Source organism: Cololabis saira, chromosome 5, assembly GCF_033807715.1.
Source record: "Cololabis saira isolate AMF1-May2022 chromosome 5, fColSai1.1, whole genome shotgun sequence".
Classification (NCBI taxonomy): domain Eukaryota; kingdom Metazoa; phylum Chordata; class Actinopteri; order Beloniformes; family Belonidae; genus Cololabis; species Cololabis saira.
The window spans coordinates 44,305,760-44,320,305 of record NC_084591.1 but is presented as its reverse complement, the minus strand read 5'-3'; the positions used below and the strand labels follow the sequence as shown (position 1 = coordinate 44,320,305).

General features: G+C 40.2%; 1 protein-coding gene across 1 annotated transcript in view; it reads right to left on the bottom strand.

Annotated features, from left to right (window-relative positions):
- The window catches only part of tdrd12 (tudor domain containing 12), a 42,212-nt gene that overhangs the window by 526 nt on the left and 27,140 nt on the right, over nucleotides 1-14,546 (bottom strand). The window contains exons 24-32 of the mRNA XM_061722799.1: nucleotides 13,583-13,664; nucleotides 13,150-13,331; nucleotides 12,042-12,249; nucleotides 8,251-8,343; nucleotides 7,030-7,196; nucleotides 6,697-6,942; nucleotides 3,814-3,881; nucleotides 2,886-2,949; nucleotides 329-442 (exon numbers count right to left, since the gene is read on the bottom strand). Coding sequence (XP_061578783.1) covers nucleotides 329-442; nucleotides 2,886-2,949; nucleotides 3,814-3,881; nucleotides 6,697-6,942; nucleotides 7,030-7,196; nucleotides 8,251-8,343; nucleotides 12,042-12,249; nucleotides 13,150-13,331; nucleotides 13,583-13,664 — 1,224 coding nt within the window. The remainder of the gene's footprint in view (nucleotides 1-328; nucleotides 443-2,885; nucleotides 2,950-3,813; nucleotides 3,882-6,696; nucleotides 6,943-7,029; nucleotides 7,197-8,250; nucleotides 8,344-12,041; nucleotides 12,250-13,149; nucleotides 13,332-13,582; nucleotides 13,665-14,546) is intronic.

Sequence of the window (14,546 nt, the reverse complement as noted above, 5' to 3'; positions counted from 1 at the left end):
AACCAACCGAACCACAAACCTGTTTAAGTTCCTGCCATGAGGGTCAGCTCTGCCCTGCACTCAAGCTACTGTCCTTTCTTCACCCTGAAACCACACGCTTCCAACCAGCATCTGACACTTTTGTACTTGAGCTCCAAGGACAGTGGTGGAACCAACATCTAGTTCTGAAAATACTGAAAAAAACCTAACTGTGCTGCCAGGTGTAAATTGGTGGACTGGACATGTAGCGAGTACATGCCGGTCTAAAGAGTTCTGGGTTGCAGATTGCACTGAATGTTGGGTGAAGTAAAAGGAAGTGAGTGATCCTTGGAGGTCTCACCAGACTGACCTGTAAATGATTCTGTCAGGGTAGAAATCACAGCGCTGACTCTCCGGGTTCATCAGCTTCACTGTTACAACCACAGAGCCGGAGGTCTGGTACCACTGGACCTGGGGGTGGAAACTAGAACCCACAAGCAGAGACTTCAGCGGGAATTCACTTATCTACACATTGGTTCTATGTAAGATGTAGACATTAAAGGAGCATGAGGCAGGATTGAGGCAGAATTTATGAAAAAAATCCGTATACATTTTAAGTTTTCTAGTAATAATGTCAGATGAAGCGTTCTAAACCCAAAAGAATGTTTCCTCTAGTGTATCTCTCCTTTGCCTTGAACAGGCTGTGTGCTGCAAAATGTGCTGCAATTCGGTCCCGAATTTCCCGCGCTGGGCTGCGGATGTGACGTCACATGACGCTGCATGCGCGTTCTCCCCGTTCTCCCGTGCCGGCTTCACTGTTGGCTGCAGTACCCCCGACGGCCGCCGTGGTGAAGGGTGGCGCTAGAGAGTCTCATTTCTTAAAAGGAGCCTCAAGCTCCTTTAATAATACTAAATTACTCAGGTAAGAACATAGATAGCTTTTATGTCAAATGTAGGACTGAGTTTTTAAATCATCCAGCAGCAGAATACAAAGATCTTTATGATGGGTTTGTCCCTTCAGGGCCAGCGCTGAAACATGATTAATGGGGTTTCAGGGTTCATTATTATCAGGGCTGCACATAAGTGGGCCGCCAGAGCGCATGCGCCGTCAAAATCCACAGTGCGCTGTCAATCTTGTGCTGCGAAACGCTTTTGCGTACCAACAGCTGGGGCTCATATTATTGGTTGTGGCCAGACCAGAATACTAATATTAAAACATCTATTGGGAGAGCTTTTCCCCAGAACTCCCACTCAAAGTTGGTACTGGCCAATCACAGCGCGTCCTTACTCCCCCTCCATGCTCGTTGGGCAGGAAGACAGGTAAGGATCAGCTTTACTGAACAAACCCCGACACGTCTCGTCAAAATGTCCAAGAAGCAAGCGCCATTAAGTAATTATTTTGGCGTTCCACCACCACCAACTACAAAGAGACGCCAAACTGAACCACTACCCGAACAGAAAACGTGTGTTCGGCGAGAAGTGGCTGCATGATGTTACGCGGCGAGTCTGTCACTGCGTGCAGCAGTTTCTGCACCAGCAAGACGCTGCTCTCTGATTATGGCTCAAAGTTTATGAAAACCCCAAATAAAAAATAAATTCGAGAATATTTTATGAAATCAATAAACAATTCCATCATCAAAATTATATGTATGTACAGTAATAAGACTAGGTAATATATTAGTTTCACCTTTTAAGTTGAATTATTGAAATAGATTAACTTTTACTCCATATTCTAGTTGAATTATTGAAATAAATTAACTTTTACACCATATTATTCACCTGTAGCAATATTCTACACCTTGGCTGATGTGGACATACAGAGCATAGGCGGCTATTTCAGCTGCTATATGGTTGGCTGTCTGTACAGTCATGCAAGTTCAATGCTATTAAAGAACACGTTTTTTCATATAAAATAAACACATTTTTATGCAGTTTAGAAGTTTTGGGGCTTTTTTTTGGCTCCTGCGCTGCTGAAATCGGGGCGTCCTTTATTTCTATTTCTGTAAGGTGGCAACCCTAGGTGCAAAATATGCCGTGAGCATCCCAATCTGGCCGATAAAAACTGTAACTTTTATACTGACTCTACAGACTAACACGCACCATAATTTGTTAATTCATCTTTATAAGTGAATAAATATCGTTTTGCCTATAACTTATTCCTGCATCCCTCTTTTATCGATCCGGGTCACCGCGTTTTTGGAGCCCCAAGTCACATATCCAGGGGCTCCTCTGAGCACCACACCAAAATAATTATGTGCAGCCCTGATTATTATTAAACTTGTTGGCACCTAAATTTGTCATGGATTTCAGTGGACTACGTCAATTATTTGTTGCAGCCCTGGTTTTAAGTGAGTTGATGTGATCACATCCTTCCTCTAGACTTGACAGGGTTGTTACTTGTCTTAATGATGATATTGTGTCTGTGGGTCATTTTCAGGTGAACAGACAGAAAACTGCAAGCGTGCATCAGGTTGCTGATGTCGTCTGTTTTCGGTGACGTAGATCACACATAGGAACATGTGAGGTCCAGGCAGAAGAAACCATCAATTGTTTCAATTATCCATCCAGAAAGCAAACTGTTCATTTACACAGCTATTTCTTGTAAGAAATACAATTAATGGCTAATTAATTTTGTTTCTCATCAGGTGTGTATTGATCTTGTAGAGACCAAATCACTGAAATCCTTAACCCTCACTACAACATATTTCCAGGACTTCTTCACAACTTTATGGCTGTTCATACATCTACAAAATCTTTCTAGACCTGGAAATGACCATTTTCATATTTGATTACTTTTCTAGTTTTTTTTTCTTAAATGTACAAAGACTTTCTGAAAGCAGCCGGAATCGTTTGGTTCCTGTGAATAGATTCTACATGCTGGATCTCTCAGTGTAGACAGAGTGAAGCTCTTTTAAGTGGTTCTGCACCTCTTTGTCTCGTTACTGGAAACAAGCTGCCTGATGATGGTTTCATCTTCACCTTCCAGCACACCTGGAAACAAACACACAGGTTACTTTATGGAAATTCACCCAGTTTCACAAGTTTACAATGGCAAGGCAAGTTTATTTGTATAGTAAAATACAACAACAATGTGATCCAAAGTGCTTTACAGACATTAAAATACAAATAAAAACATGATTTTAAAAATTTTAAACAAAAAAGAACTACATAAAAATCAGATAAAATCAGTAGTTAAAATATGACCAAGTGTCTAAACAAGTTTAAAAGTAACACTGCAGGTTTAGAGCTTTGTTCAAATGCAGCTGAGAACAGGTGAGTTTTCATCCTGGACTTTAATAATAGAGTGTTTCAGCTGATTTGAGGTTTCTGGGAGTTTGTTCCAGAACTGTGGAGCATAGAAGCTGAATGCAGCTCCTACATGTCTGGTTCTGACTCTGAGAACTGATAAAAAACTGGATCCAGATGAGCTGAGGGGTCTGGAAGGTTCATACTGGGTCAGGAGGTCCCTGATGGTCCTGGACTATTCAGATCTTTATAGACCAGCATCAGAACTTTAAAATCTATCCTCTGACGGACAGGCAGCCAGTGTAAAGACCTCTGACTTGGACTAGTGTGGTCCACTTTTCTGGTCTAGGTGAGGACTGGAGCAGCAGAGTTCTGAATGAGCTGCACTTGTCTGACTTTTTAGGTGGACCTGTAAAGATGCTGTAAGAGTAAATGTTCTCTTTACTCTTACAGCTCATGCTTTGTTTACATAAAACACAACCAATAGAGTGGTAACACAGCTCTTATCGACCAGAATTAAGACGGATTAACCCTCGTCTGTCTACAGTTCCTCTACAGCTTCAACTAGCAGCATCAAACTTGAAGAGGAAATGAATAACTTTATCTTACCGTTTTGACAGAGGCTCTGGCAGGTGGCAGGAACTCCTGTTGAATAAAGTTCTCCTTCATCTTTGATGCTGCAGACGGAAATCAAAGTTTGTCTTCAGAACTAGTTATCAGAATCAGAATCAGAATCGTCTTTATTGGCCAGGTTCGAACATTGTTCAACAAGGAATTTGACTCCGGTTATTTCGCTCTTTAGATTTAGAATATCAAACGGTAAATAAACAAATGTGGCACTTATTGACATATATACAATTAAAAAACTGAAGGTGCAGCAGAATGAGGTAGAAAAAAATGATGGCTCTGAATAAAATAACATACCGGTATATACAATTATCCAAAAAAGTGAGAGGTGCAGCAGAGTGAGCCAGACATATTATATTGCCGGAAGGTGCATTTTTACAGCATGCAATTGCTATTATTGTTAGTGCACGTGATTGGTTTCTCTGAGACTCTATTAATTGTGAGAGTTCATCAGAGCAACAGCTCCTTATGTGGGGAGGTGGAAGCCTCAGACTTGTTAACGCTACGGCCTCCTGCAGGGAAGACTGAGAGAAGTATCCTCCTATGTGATTTTGTGCTTGTGTTCTCTCAGATGTAAGTCGCTTTGGATAAAAGCGTCTGCTAAATGACCGTAGTAGTAGTAGTAGTAGTAGTAGTAGTAGTAGTAGTAGTAGGTACTTTTGAGTACAGACAATCCAGGACCATCCTAGGAAGCACCAATACTGACATGCAGCATGCCAAAATGAGGGAAAGAAACTAACTCAGCAAAGAGCTTCTACCAAGCACTTTCAACCAAACAATTCACAACTCAAACAATGATATAGACATGTAGCAAAATATGTTAACAGTGAATTCTAAATATAAAGTGGCACTGGCAGACAGTTCAAGGTGTTCCAGGTGGGCGAGGGCTGGGTGGAGATCGGCATCCTGAGATGGCAAATGGGAAAGGGTCATGGTGGTGCTGGGTTGGGTGGATTTGAGGTTGTGCATGACGAGCAGCTCAAAGGGCTTCATTATGATGGATGTTAATGCTGCGGGCCGGTAGTCATCGTAGTTGGAAAGGTGGGGCTTCTTTGGTACCAGTATTACTATGGTGGCCTTCAAGGATTCAGGAACAACTGCTTGGCTCAGAAAGGTGCTCAAGATGTCTGTTAGAACATCCCGGAGCTCCTCAGTCCTTTAAAACCCAACGAGGGATGTTGTCCGGTCCCATTTCCTATGACTGGATACATTTGAAATGAATCCTGGAGGTCCCAGGTTGTTTACAGAAAGACAAAGGCTTTGAAGTTAAATGTATTTATTTTTGTTATTGCACTATTCTGCACTTTTTGTTTTAGTTTACAATTTCATGTTTTTACATTTTGTGGCACCAGAGCTAATAAGCTTTGTTGAAATAAATGTCCATGTTGTTCTCCAATGGACAAGAAAAGAAACTTGTGATAATTTAGTTTTAGTCCTCTTTTTCTTTTTTTAATTCATTGCCAAAATGTATCTGATCGGAAAAAGTATCGGAAATGTATCGGGAGCCAAAAAAAGTGATCGGATCGGGAAAAATCGGGATCGGCAGAAACTCAAACTCAAGTGATCGGGATCGGCTAAAAAACCCTGATCGGGACAACAGTACTTACTCTTTGTATTTGTGTTGAATTAGAAAGCTAGCCACCAGATTTCTCTGCCACGAAGTGAACAGGTTCAAACTTACTTTTGCTGCTGTCATTTCACTGCTGTTGTGACTGAATTATTTTTCCGGTAGTAAGGTCATTTTTTCTCATGGTAATGGATTTGTTTTAAGTTTTAGTTTTCTACTGAGTTCCAAATGCATTTACACTGATACAGTCACACACCTGGATTTGGACACTTCTGTAGTAATCTTGCACATCTTAGCTTTCCTTTAAGACCAACGTTATACATACAGCCCTCACACTTGTAAAGATGCACTCCATTTATTTTGGGTAAGTCATTTCAGACGTGAGGCCTGGTAATGAAGAGGTGGAACATCTGTGACAGAACATGTCTCAGTGTCATTTTGTTCAGACCTAGAGTACCTAGAGCAGGGGTGCCCAATCCTGGTCCTGGAGAGCCCCTATCCAGCATGTTTTAGATGTTTCCCTGCTTAAGCACACCGTGATAAAAGTAGCTGTTTCAACAACAGAACTGTCCAGACCTTTATGACAAGCTAATGATGACCACTAATTAGAATCAGGTGTGAGGAAGCAGGGAAACATCTAAAACATGCTGGATAGGGGCTCTCGAGGACCAGGATTGGGCACCCCTGACCTAGAGTGTGAAATATTTGTGTCCCGACATCAAAAAGCTGCATGCAGACAGTTTGGGCTAGTCCCAATCCCCCCACTAGTCCTACTTTTCAGTCCTACCCCTAAACTTTGTGCGTTCCCGTGAGGGCAGTGGTGTCCCAATTCCCTTTTTTCATATAGGGGTAGTGGGGATAACAAGGGTTAGTGTGTATCAATCTAGCCCTTCAGAGCTAGGAATTTCAGATGCTGACTTCGCGACGGAGGGCTAGAGAAAATTTCCCAGAATACTTTACGTCATAATTTGCAGACTGAATCTTTTACGCCTGAAAAAATATTAAAACTTAATAAAGTGACATATTAACAGCGCTACAGCGGAAATTAAAACAGCTTCTATCTCTGGGCTTCCTGATATGGTGTGACGTATGTGCAAACGTAACCACGCAGACGCTTACGTACCCGAACGTAAACCACGCAGTGACGTAGCAAGTGGTGTCCCAATCCCTAGGGAAGATTACAAGGGCCCTAAAGTTTGTGGCTTCATTTTTAGGGCTAGTGGTAGAAAGTAGGGGGTGTATTGGGATTGGCCCTTAATGTATCAAGGAGCTGGAGCACTAAGCTTCTGCCCACTCACCTCTCCATCCTCTCAGCGGATGTGGTATTTGGCTTTATGTCCAGCTGGGGCTCCTGCTCACAAACTAAGTGGACTTGAGGAGCTGGATCCTGGACCTGGGACTGGTTTGTAGAAACTGCTGAAGGGAGAGGCTCACATGGCTGAACAAGAGGAGGGTTTACAGCAGCAACAGTTCTGAAGGCTTCAGCCAGAAGTGCTTCTTCTGGTTTCATCCCGACCTCCGAAGACAGTAACCCATCATCCAGCCTGCAAATGTAAAGAGATAAATCAGACCTTCTTAGTGAAACCTCTAACTCTTCAGCCACTTCTCCTCCGGGTGTGTGCTCCTCTTACGTGGATGTTTGGCCGTCATCCCTGCTGACCAGCCCATCCCGACACAAGTCCTTCAGCAGGTCCAGATGTTCGGGGTTTCTGACTCCCATCCCCGTGTTCAGGATCTCAGTTTGGACGTTGTACTCATTGATGACAGTCTTTGTACCTGGAACCTGGGTGACCCGGATCTTTGGGAAACAAAAGAAGAATTTGACCGTTTCAAGAGAAAACCCTTCTCTAAGGCTGAACTGTTGGATTCATGTCTGAACTACATGACACTAAAAATAGTGCTACAAAATAAAAGTAAAATAAAGACCATGACACTGGTTTTTAAAGAGTAAAAAAATGAGGAGAATAACCTTGTTTAATTAATTACTACGTTAAACAAATGGACTTATAATATCCAGGATTATATGAAGGTTAATAGCTTTCCAAGAATGACTCGAGGACAGTGGAGCAGGAAATACTATTTGTGTAACATTTAAACTATGTTAATGATAACTTCCTGTTCTAGGTTGTGAGTTAACAGGCCACTGTCATTAGAAGCTATTTATATACAGTGTGGCAAAAAAGTATTTAGTCAGCCACCAATTGTGCAAGTTCTCCCACTTAAAAAGATGAGAGGCCTGTAATTTCCATCATCGGTAACTTCAACGATGAGAGACAGAATGGGGGGAAAGAATCCAGGAAATCACATTGTAGGATTTTTACTGAATGAATTGGTAAATTCCTAGTAAAATAAGTATTTGGTCACCTACAAGAAAAGCAAGATTTTTGGCTTTCACGGACCTGTAACTGACGTTCCCCCTGCTTAAGCTAGTAGAGATCTGCATGGAGGAATGGGCCAAAATACCAGCAACAGTAATACATTCTTAAAATTTTCTAAAAATAAATTCTTAAAAAAAAAAAAAAATCTGGATTTTCATTTTGTCATAGTTGCGATATACCTGTGATGAAAATGACAGGCCTCTCTATCGTTTTAAGTGGGAGAACTTGCACAACTGGTGTCTGACTGTAAATGGAAAAAACCTTGGCACACAAACAGCTGGATTTTTAACATTTAAAAGTTTTTTAATAATGTAAGCCCTGATGGTTGGTCACTACAGTATCAATAAAAAACAATAATTTAGCTGAATGAACTGAATGAGTTGATTAAAGGACTTTTACTGAATTTTGATTATCATATGGTCAAATCTTTATAACTGCAGAAGAGGAAGGAAAAAGAAAAACCCAAATGTGTACCATTGGATCAACAAAGATGGTGTTGTGCAGACTGAGAACTGCTCTGGCCTGGTGCTGCAGACCCTGGATCTTCTGCCTGATGGCTCTTGTGACCTGCAGAGACAAAACTGTCCATAATACAAAAACCTCACAGAACTTTCTTTGTATCAACAAATGAGATAATTAATGCACCAGACAGGTGTAAACTCCAACATAATGAAACGGGCAGTCAACTGGAGCCAGAATGGATCTTTTTTTTGTCTTCCTGGTGTCTCAACTTGAAGGAAAACAAGCATTTTTGTATAAAAGCCGGAAATCAGCATGAAAATAAGGAATTGTGCACGTAGATGTCGTGAGTGGCTCCAGTCCTGATGGAAACAGCCAATCCAGAGGTAACTGATCAGAATAAAATCTTTTAAACAATTAAACTGTTCTAAAACAGAACAAAGAGCACGGGAGTTGTGACATGTCAACAGATTCTTAAATAAGACCTTCCTAACTTTTAGACTACTGCTTTTAGATTTTTCAACGTAGTGAAAACACTTGATTCTATAACAAATGAATATTTAATGCCTCAAGACAGATTTGGGGGCTGGAGATGTGCTCTTGTCAGTCCAAGCAAGGTGCAGTCATGTTTCTCTGCTGCCTGGCTCAATTTCTTTTGGGATGCAAACGGTGATAGACAATTTTAGAAGCGGGGGGCACGATGACTGCTATCGTTCCACTCGGCTTGTTAGAGATGTGAGCGTTTCATCTCGGCAGCTGTGCTTCACGCCACCTCCACAATAAGGTGACAATCATGGCTTACAGCTTAAGAAAACTCAAATATCCTATCTCAAAAAATGTGAATATTCTGGGAATCTTAATCTTAAACTGTAAGCCATAATCAGCAATATTAAAATAATTAAAAGCTTGCAATATTTCAGTTGATTTGTAATGAATCCAGAATGTATGAACTTTTTGTTTTTTTAATTGCATTACAGAAAATAAAGAACTTTATCACAATATTCTAATTTTCTGAGACAGTCCTGTATATAACCTGGTAGACTGGACTTCCCTCCATACCCGACGGCTTCGTCAGTCAGTCTTTGGTCGCAGCACCTTCCGTTTTTACTGCAGTTAATAACTGGAACACAGTACAAAACACTAAAACTCTCTGCCCTCATATCAAGCTAAGACATTGTTCCATTTCAGTGCTCCGTTGTGGATGTTTTATTATTTCTTCAGGAGTTCTTGGATAAGGTTCCCCCTCTCTCACAATCCAAGTCTGCGATATTTGCCTGTCATGTTGTTTTGATGGTGGGACACCAGACTCTCACCACGATTTTTTTTAAAAGGTGTCTGCAGATTATGACGTGTGATTAAACGAATGTCGTCTCTTAGTGCTGAATAAACATTTACTCTCTACTACTTCTCTGTCTTCTGCTAAGAGGGTCAGCGATCTTCATCCCTCGTGTGCTCAGTTTGCATCAGATGGTTCTAATGTCGGTCTGGACCCAAACGCAGCGTATTTACCTCAAATAATCACCTCTATTTCCCGCCTCCCGATAGTGGACCAAAAAGGTGCTTTTATTATAATTAATGTGAGTGCAATGAACGTGATGGACGGCTTCCATCTCGTGTCACGCACACGCACACGGCACGGAGTAACACTTCTGTTCTGGATGCCGGTTTCATGTTTCAAGGACACGCGGTTGCAGTACTTTTCTCTCCTCCTTGGCCCAGTAGGTGAAGGCCAGTGGAGTAGAATTGGTGGCCTGCTTTTACAGAAATGTTAGAGAACGCCAGTATGTATGTAGGGCTGCAACGATTCGTCGACGTTGTCGACAAAAATCGATAATCAAAATTGTCGACAATGAATTCCATTGTCGACAATAGTTGCCAGACGTGTTTTTCCAATGGAGTGAGGCGTCTCACTTCAATACGTTCTCTGCCGAGAGTCGCGCATGCGCAATAGCGTCTCTGCCGAGCGGTAGCAGGTAAACAATAATGACGGCATCCCGTCCTGTAGAGCAGCTACATGTAACAAAACTTCTCAAGTTTTGGAGCCTTTTAGCCTCGATACGGTAAATAAAAAGATGACTTGCAAGGTTTGCAAAGCTGACCTTGCTTATCACGGGAGCACGTTGGTAATGCACAAGCATTTGAAGAGAAAGCACGTCAGGTCTGGGTGACTGGTTTCAACAAATGATACACCAGTTCAACCCAGAGAACATCCTGCCATCCAGAACCCATTTCACCCACTTGATACAGAAAAAATATGAGACGTTTTATTTTATTTTTTATATAACACATTTGCCTGTCCTTAAAAAATGAAAAATAATGGATAGATGTTTATTTATTCATGGATTTATGTCTGACTGATCACTGTGCCTGTCCTTTGTTTTAAATGACATTTTATTAATTTTTTGTATGAACAGCAGCAAAGTTGAATAAAATATCTACAGGACTGTCTCAGAAAATTAGAATATTGTGTTCTTTATTTCTTTATTTTCTGTAATGCAATTAAAACAACAAAAATGTCATACATTCTGGATTCATTACAAATCAACTGAAATATTGCAAGCCTTTTATTATTTTAATATTGCTGATTATGGCCTACAGCTTAAGATTCCCAGAATATTCAAATTTTTTGATATAGGATATTTGAGTTTTCTTAAGCTGTAAGCCATGATCAGCTATTTTAAAATAATAAAAGGCTTGCAATATTTCAGTTGATTTGTAATGAATCCAGAATGTATGACATTTTTGCATTACAGAAAATAAAGGACTTTATCACAATATTCTAATTTTCTGAGACAGTCCTGTATTTTTCATTGAAGTACCGATCTTTCTCGTGTTTATTATCATTTGCCACATAATTTAAGCGACATACTAAATTTAAGAAAAAATACTAATTATCCGATTAGTCGACTAATCGTTTCAATAGTCGGTGACTAGTCGACTATTAAAATAGTCGTTAGTTGCAGCACTATATGTAAGTGCTGTTAGACACTAGGGCTGGGCGATATATCGAGATTTTAATATATATCGATATATTTTCAAACGCGATATGGTACGAGACAATATCGCTTATATCGATTTAAAAAAAAAATTTTTTGTATGATTTTGATATAGCTTATTTTGTGACAAATTGACTTGAATGTTTTATTTGAGATTTGCACAAATGTTTTGTTATTTGCACAACTGTCAACCTCAGTGGAAAAGTCTGCCTGTTACTGTCTACATTGTGTTAATTGCACAGTGTATTTTAATGTAATTGTTATGCAGGAAAGGGATATTTGTTTTATTTTATTCAAGAAGCATTTTTATTCTATATATGCAGGCAGTTTATTTTTATTTCATTTGTTTTATACATTTTGATATTGTGCAGACCTCTGTTAATAAAGGAACCTGTGTGACATTTGGCACGAGGCTTTGCATTAAAACTGACAGTTTTTTTAAGGGTTTGCCTCAGAAAAAAATGAAGCTAACAGAGATGCTATGCTATAATGCTTTGGGGGAAACCCCAATTATGTCACGGAAAAAATATCGATATATATCGAGTATCGCCATTCAGCTAGAAAATATCGAGATATGACTTTTGGTCCATATCGCCCAGCCCTATTAGACACTACATTTTGTTTTAGTAAGTGTTTTAGTTGAACGCTTCAACATGAGCTCTATCCACCAGCAGGAGGAAGTCTACACCAATATCTCTGGAAGTGCTCAATAGAGTCGGATCAATAACTCTACTATAAAATCTTGGTACCATTTGTGAGGAAGAGGTTAAACCCAAGTTCAGCTCAAGTGTTGAGGATGGGAGAGCAAACCTTGGGGTGCCAGTCAGCCTCTCCATCAACGGGCTTCACCCTGCAGATGATGAACTCCGTGGTTTGGCCCGGCAGAGAGTGAAACCCGTCCGGCAGCTGAAGGATCTGATGAGACTTTACTTCCACCTCTTTCCCCACATCAATGAAGCGAACCAAGACGGAGAAAAACAGACTCCCATTGTTGTCCGGCAAAGAGAGAATCTTCACTCTGCCAGGAAGAAAGTAGCTAGATTAAATGTCAGGCTGCTATATACATGCATTTCTATTAGACTCCTACCACAGTTAATTCATTCATTTATCTTCAGCAATTAAAACAGCATTTCGAATTTAATTTACATCTCCACACTCAGTATTTTGAAGCTAAACTTCAACCTAGAAGGTAACTGTTTTTGTTGACAATGACATGACAATGTAAACAGGTTTAGTCTTGAACATAAAAATACTAAAACACGGACTTCATCTGCTGCCTTATTTTAGCAGAATTTAACCTGAAGGGAAAAATAACACAGATGGCGGCATCACTTCTTTTTCAAACACACACACACCTTTCTAAAAGATTATTATAGAATAAATAAATAAATCATAAAACAATCATTGAAAACTTCCTCTTTTTTCCACTCATTCAAATTTGAGTGGCATGTTTTATAGAAGAGAACAGGTTAGAAAAGAGGAATCAAGTCTGGAAAACTACTAAAAAGCCCTTGCTAGAACGAGACCCCGCTGTTAACAGGTGACAGATTAGTAACATCAGGTCAGTCCTGATGGAAGAAGAAGAACCGACGGTATTTCAAATGTTCTCATGAGCAGATTCGCAGTTCAGGTCTCAAAACCTCACAATTGCGCCCTCATTGCATTTGTCATCCAAGACGGACTGGTGTGAAGTTAAGTAAAAGGCTTTTTGGAAATAATGGATCTCCTCACTTCCTGCACCGTTAAAGACATGATGCAGCAAGTTCTCTGAACTGTTGCCAGGATCTCATTAAAAAAAGATCAGATGTACTTTAATCAACTTTCTCAGTTTCAGCAGAAAAGCTAACATCTCCATGTGTTTAGTAGATCACTGATTCCTGTTTTCATTTACATTTACATTCTGAGAGCCGTGTCAGACCTGTGGAAGACGTTGTCCTCCTCCACGGCGTACAGCCCTCCTTCCAGCAGCTCCTTGGCTCCTGGTTTTTTGTCAGAATAAAACAAAGCCATCTCCGAAGCCATCGAATCAAAACTTCTGTTCTCCTTCCTGATCAGACGGCCGTAGAAGAATGATGCCGTCTTTATGTGGAGAGGTATAACCTGTTGAACACCGAATTCAAACGATAAAACAGATGACATCACTTAGGTTCTTAATCATGTACAGATATCTGAGTTTTGTGTTTCTAAGCTACAGGTGATTTTAATAATATTGTGTAAAACAGCAGTTGGTGATGGAGACTGTAAGAATAACTTATAAACAGCAGCGTTGTGTACAAGCAAGGATCTCAAGTGATTTGAACTGGTTAGGTCTACAGATGTGCGTTTGTTAACAGAGTTAAGGATGTTCTCACTTCTATGACTCCAGATTCAGGCAGACGCGACTGATCCAGCTGGGAGTTGAACCTGTGGCGATCAGGACACGAACCGTTCTCTCTGCAGCACAAACCAGACGACCACATCAAATTATTCACTTCTACTCAACCACAGCGATTAGAGGCGATCAACGAAGAAGAAATCGTGTTCCTACAGCCTCTTAGATGTTGTATAGAAAGGTGTTTGAGAACTAAGCAGCTTTACAGCACAACAAGAATGTTTTCTTTCCATCATCATCATCATACATTAATTTTTATTTTTTTTTATCTCAGCCTAAAAATATGTAACATTTATATCCATCCTAAAATCTCAGCGAGAGGTCGTACTCGGTTTAGTTTTTTTGGTTATTACAAAATAAGGAGACAAGATAGAAGACAGAAAGAGTGAAAGAGTGAAGACAAGAAAAGATTAGTAAAGACAACTAAAGACAGGTGAAAATAAGTGAAGACTAGTGACAGCAAACAGAGTCATGAGTGAAGATGAGTGAAAACAGGCAAAGACAAGTAAAAAGAGGGAAACACTAATGGAGAGGAAAAGACTAGTGAAAACAAAGAGTGAAAACAGGCAAAGCCGAGTAAAAAGAGGCCAAGACGAATGGAAACAAGTGAGGATGCGTGAAAATGGTTAAAGGCAAGTGCTAAAGAGTTTTAGTTTCATCACGATAAAAACTCTCCGAGACTTTTCCACTGAGGAATAAATATTACACAGATGGGCAGATTAAAACTATGAATCTCTAATTGAAGAGAAGTATATATATTTTTTGGGCTCTTGAAGACCTTTAGATCTTTCAATCTTTTTCAGTTCTGACCAGGGCTTAAAGTAATAAAAAATCCTGAGCCTGAACTTTTTTCTGGGAGCGGGGGCACATGCGCTCGGCAATTTGGCAAGCAACAAAAAGGACATCATTTGAATATTATTTTCCTTTTCACTATGGATGCTTTT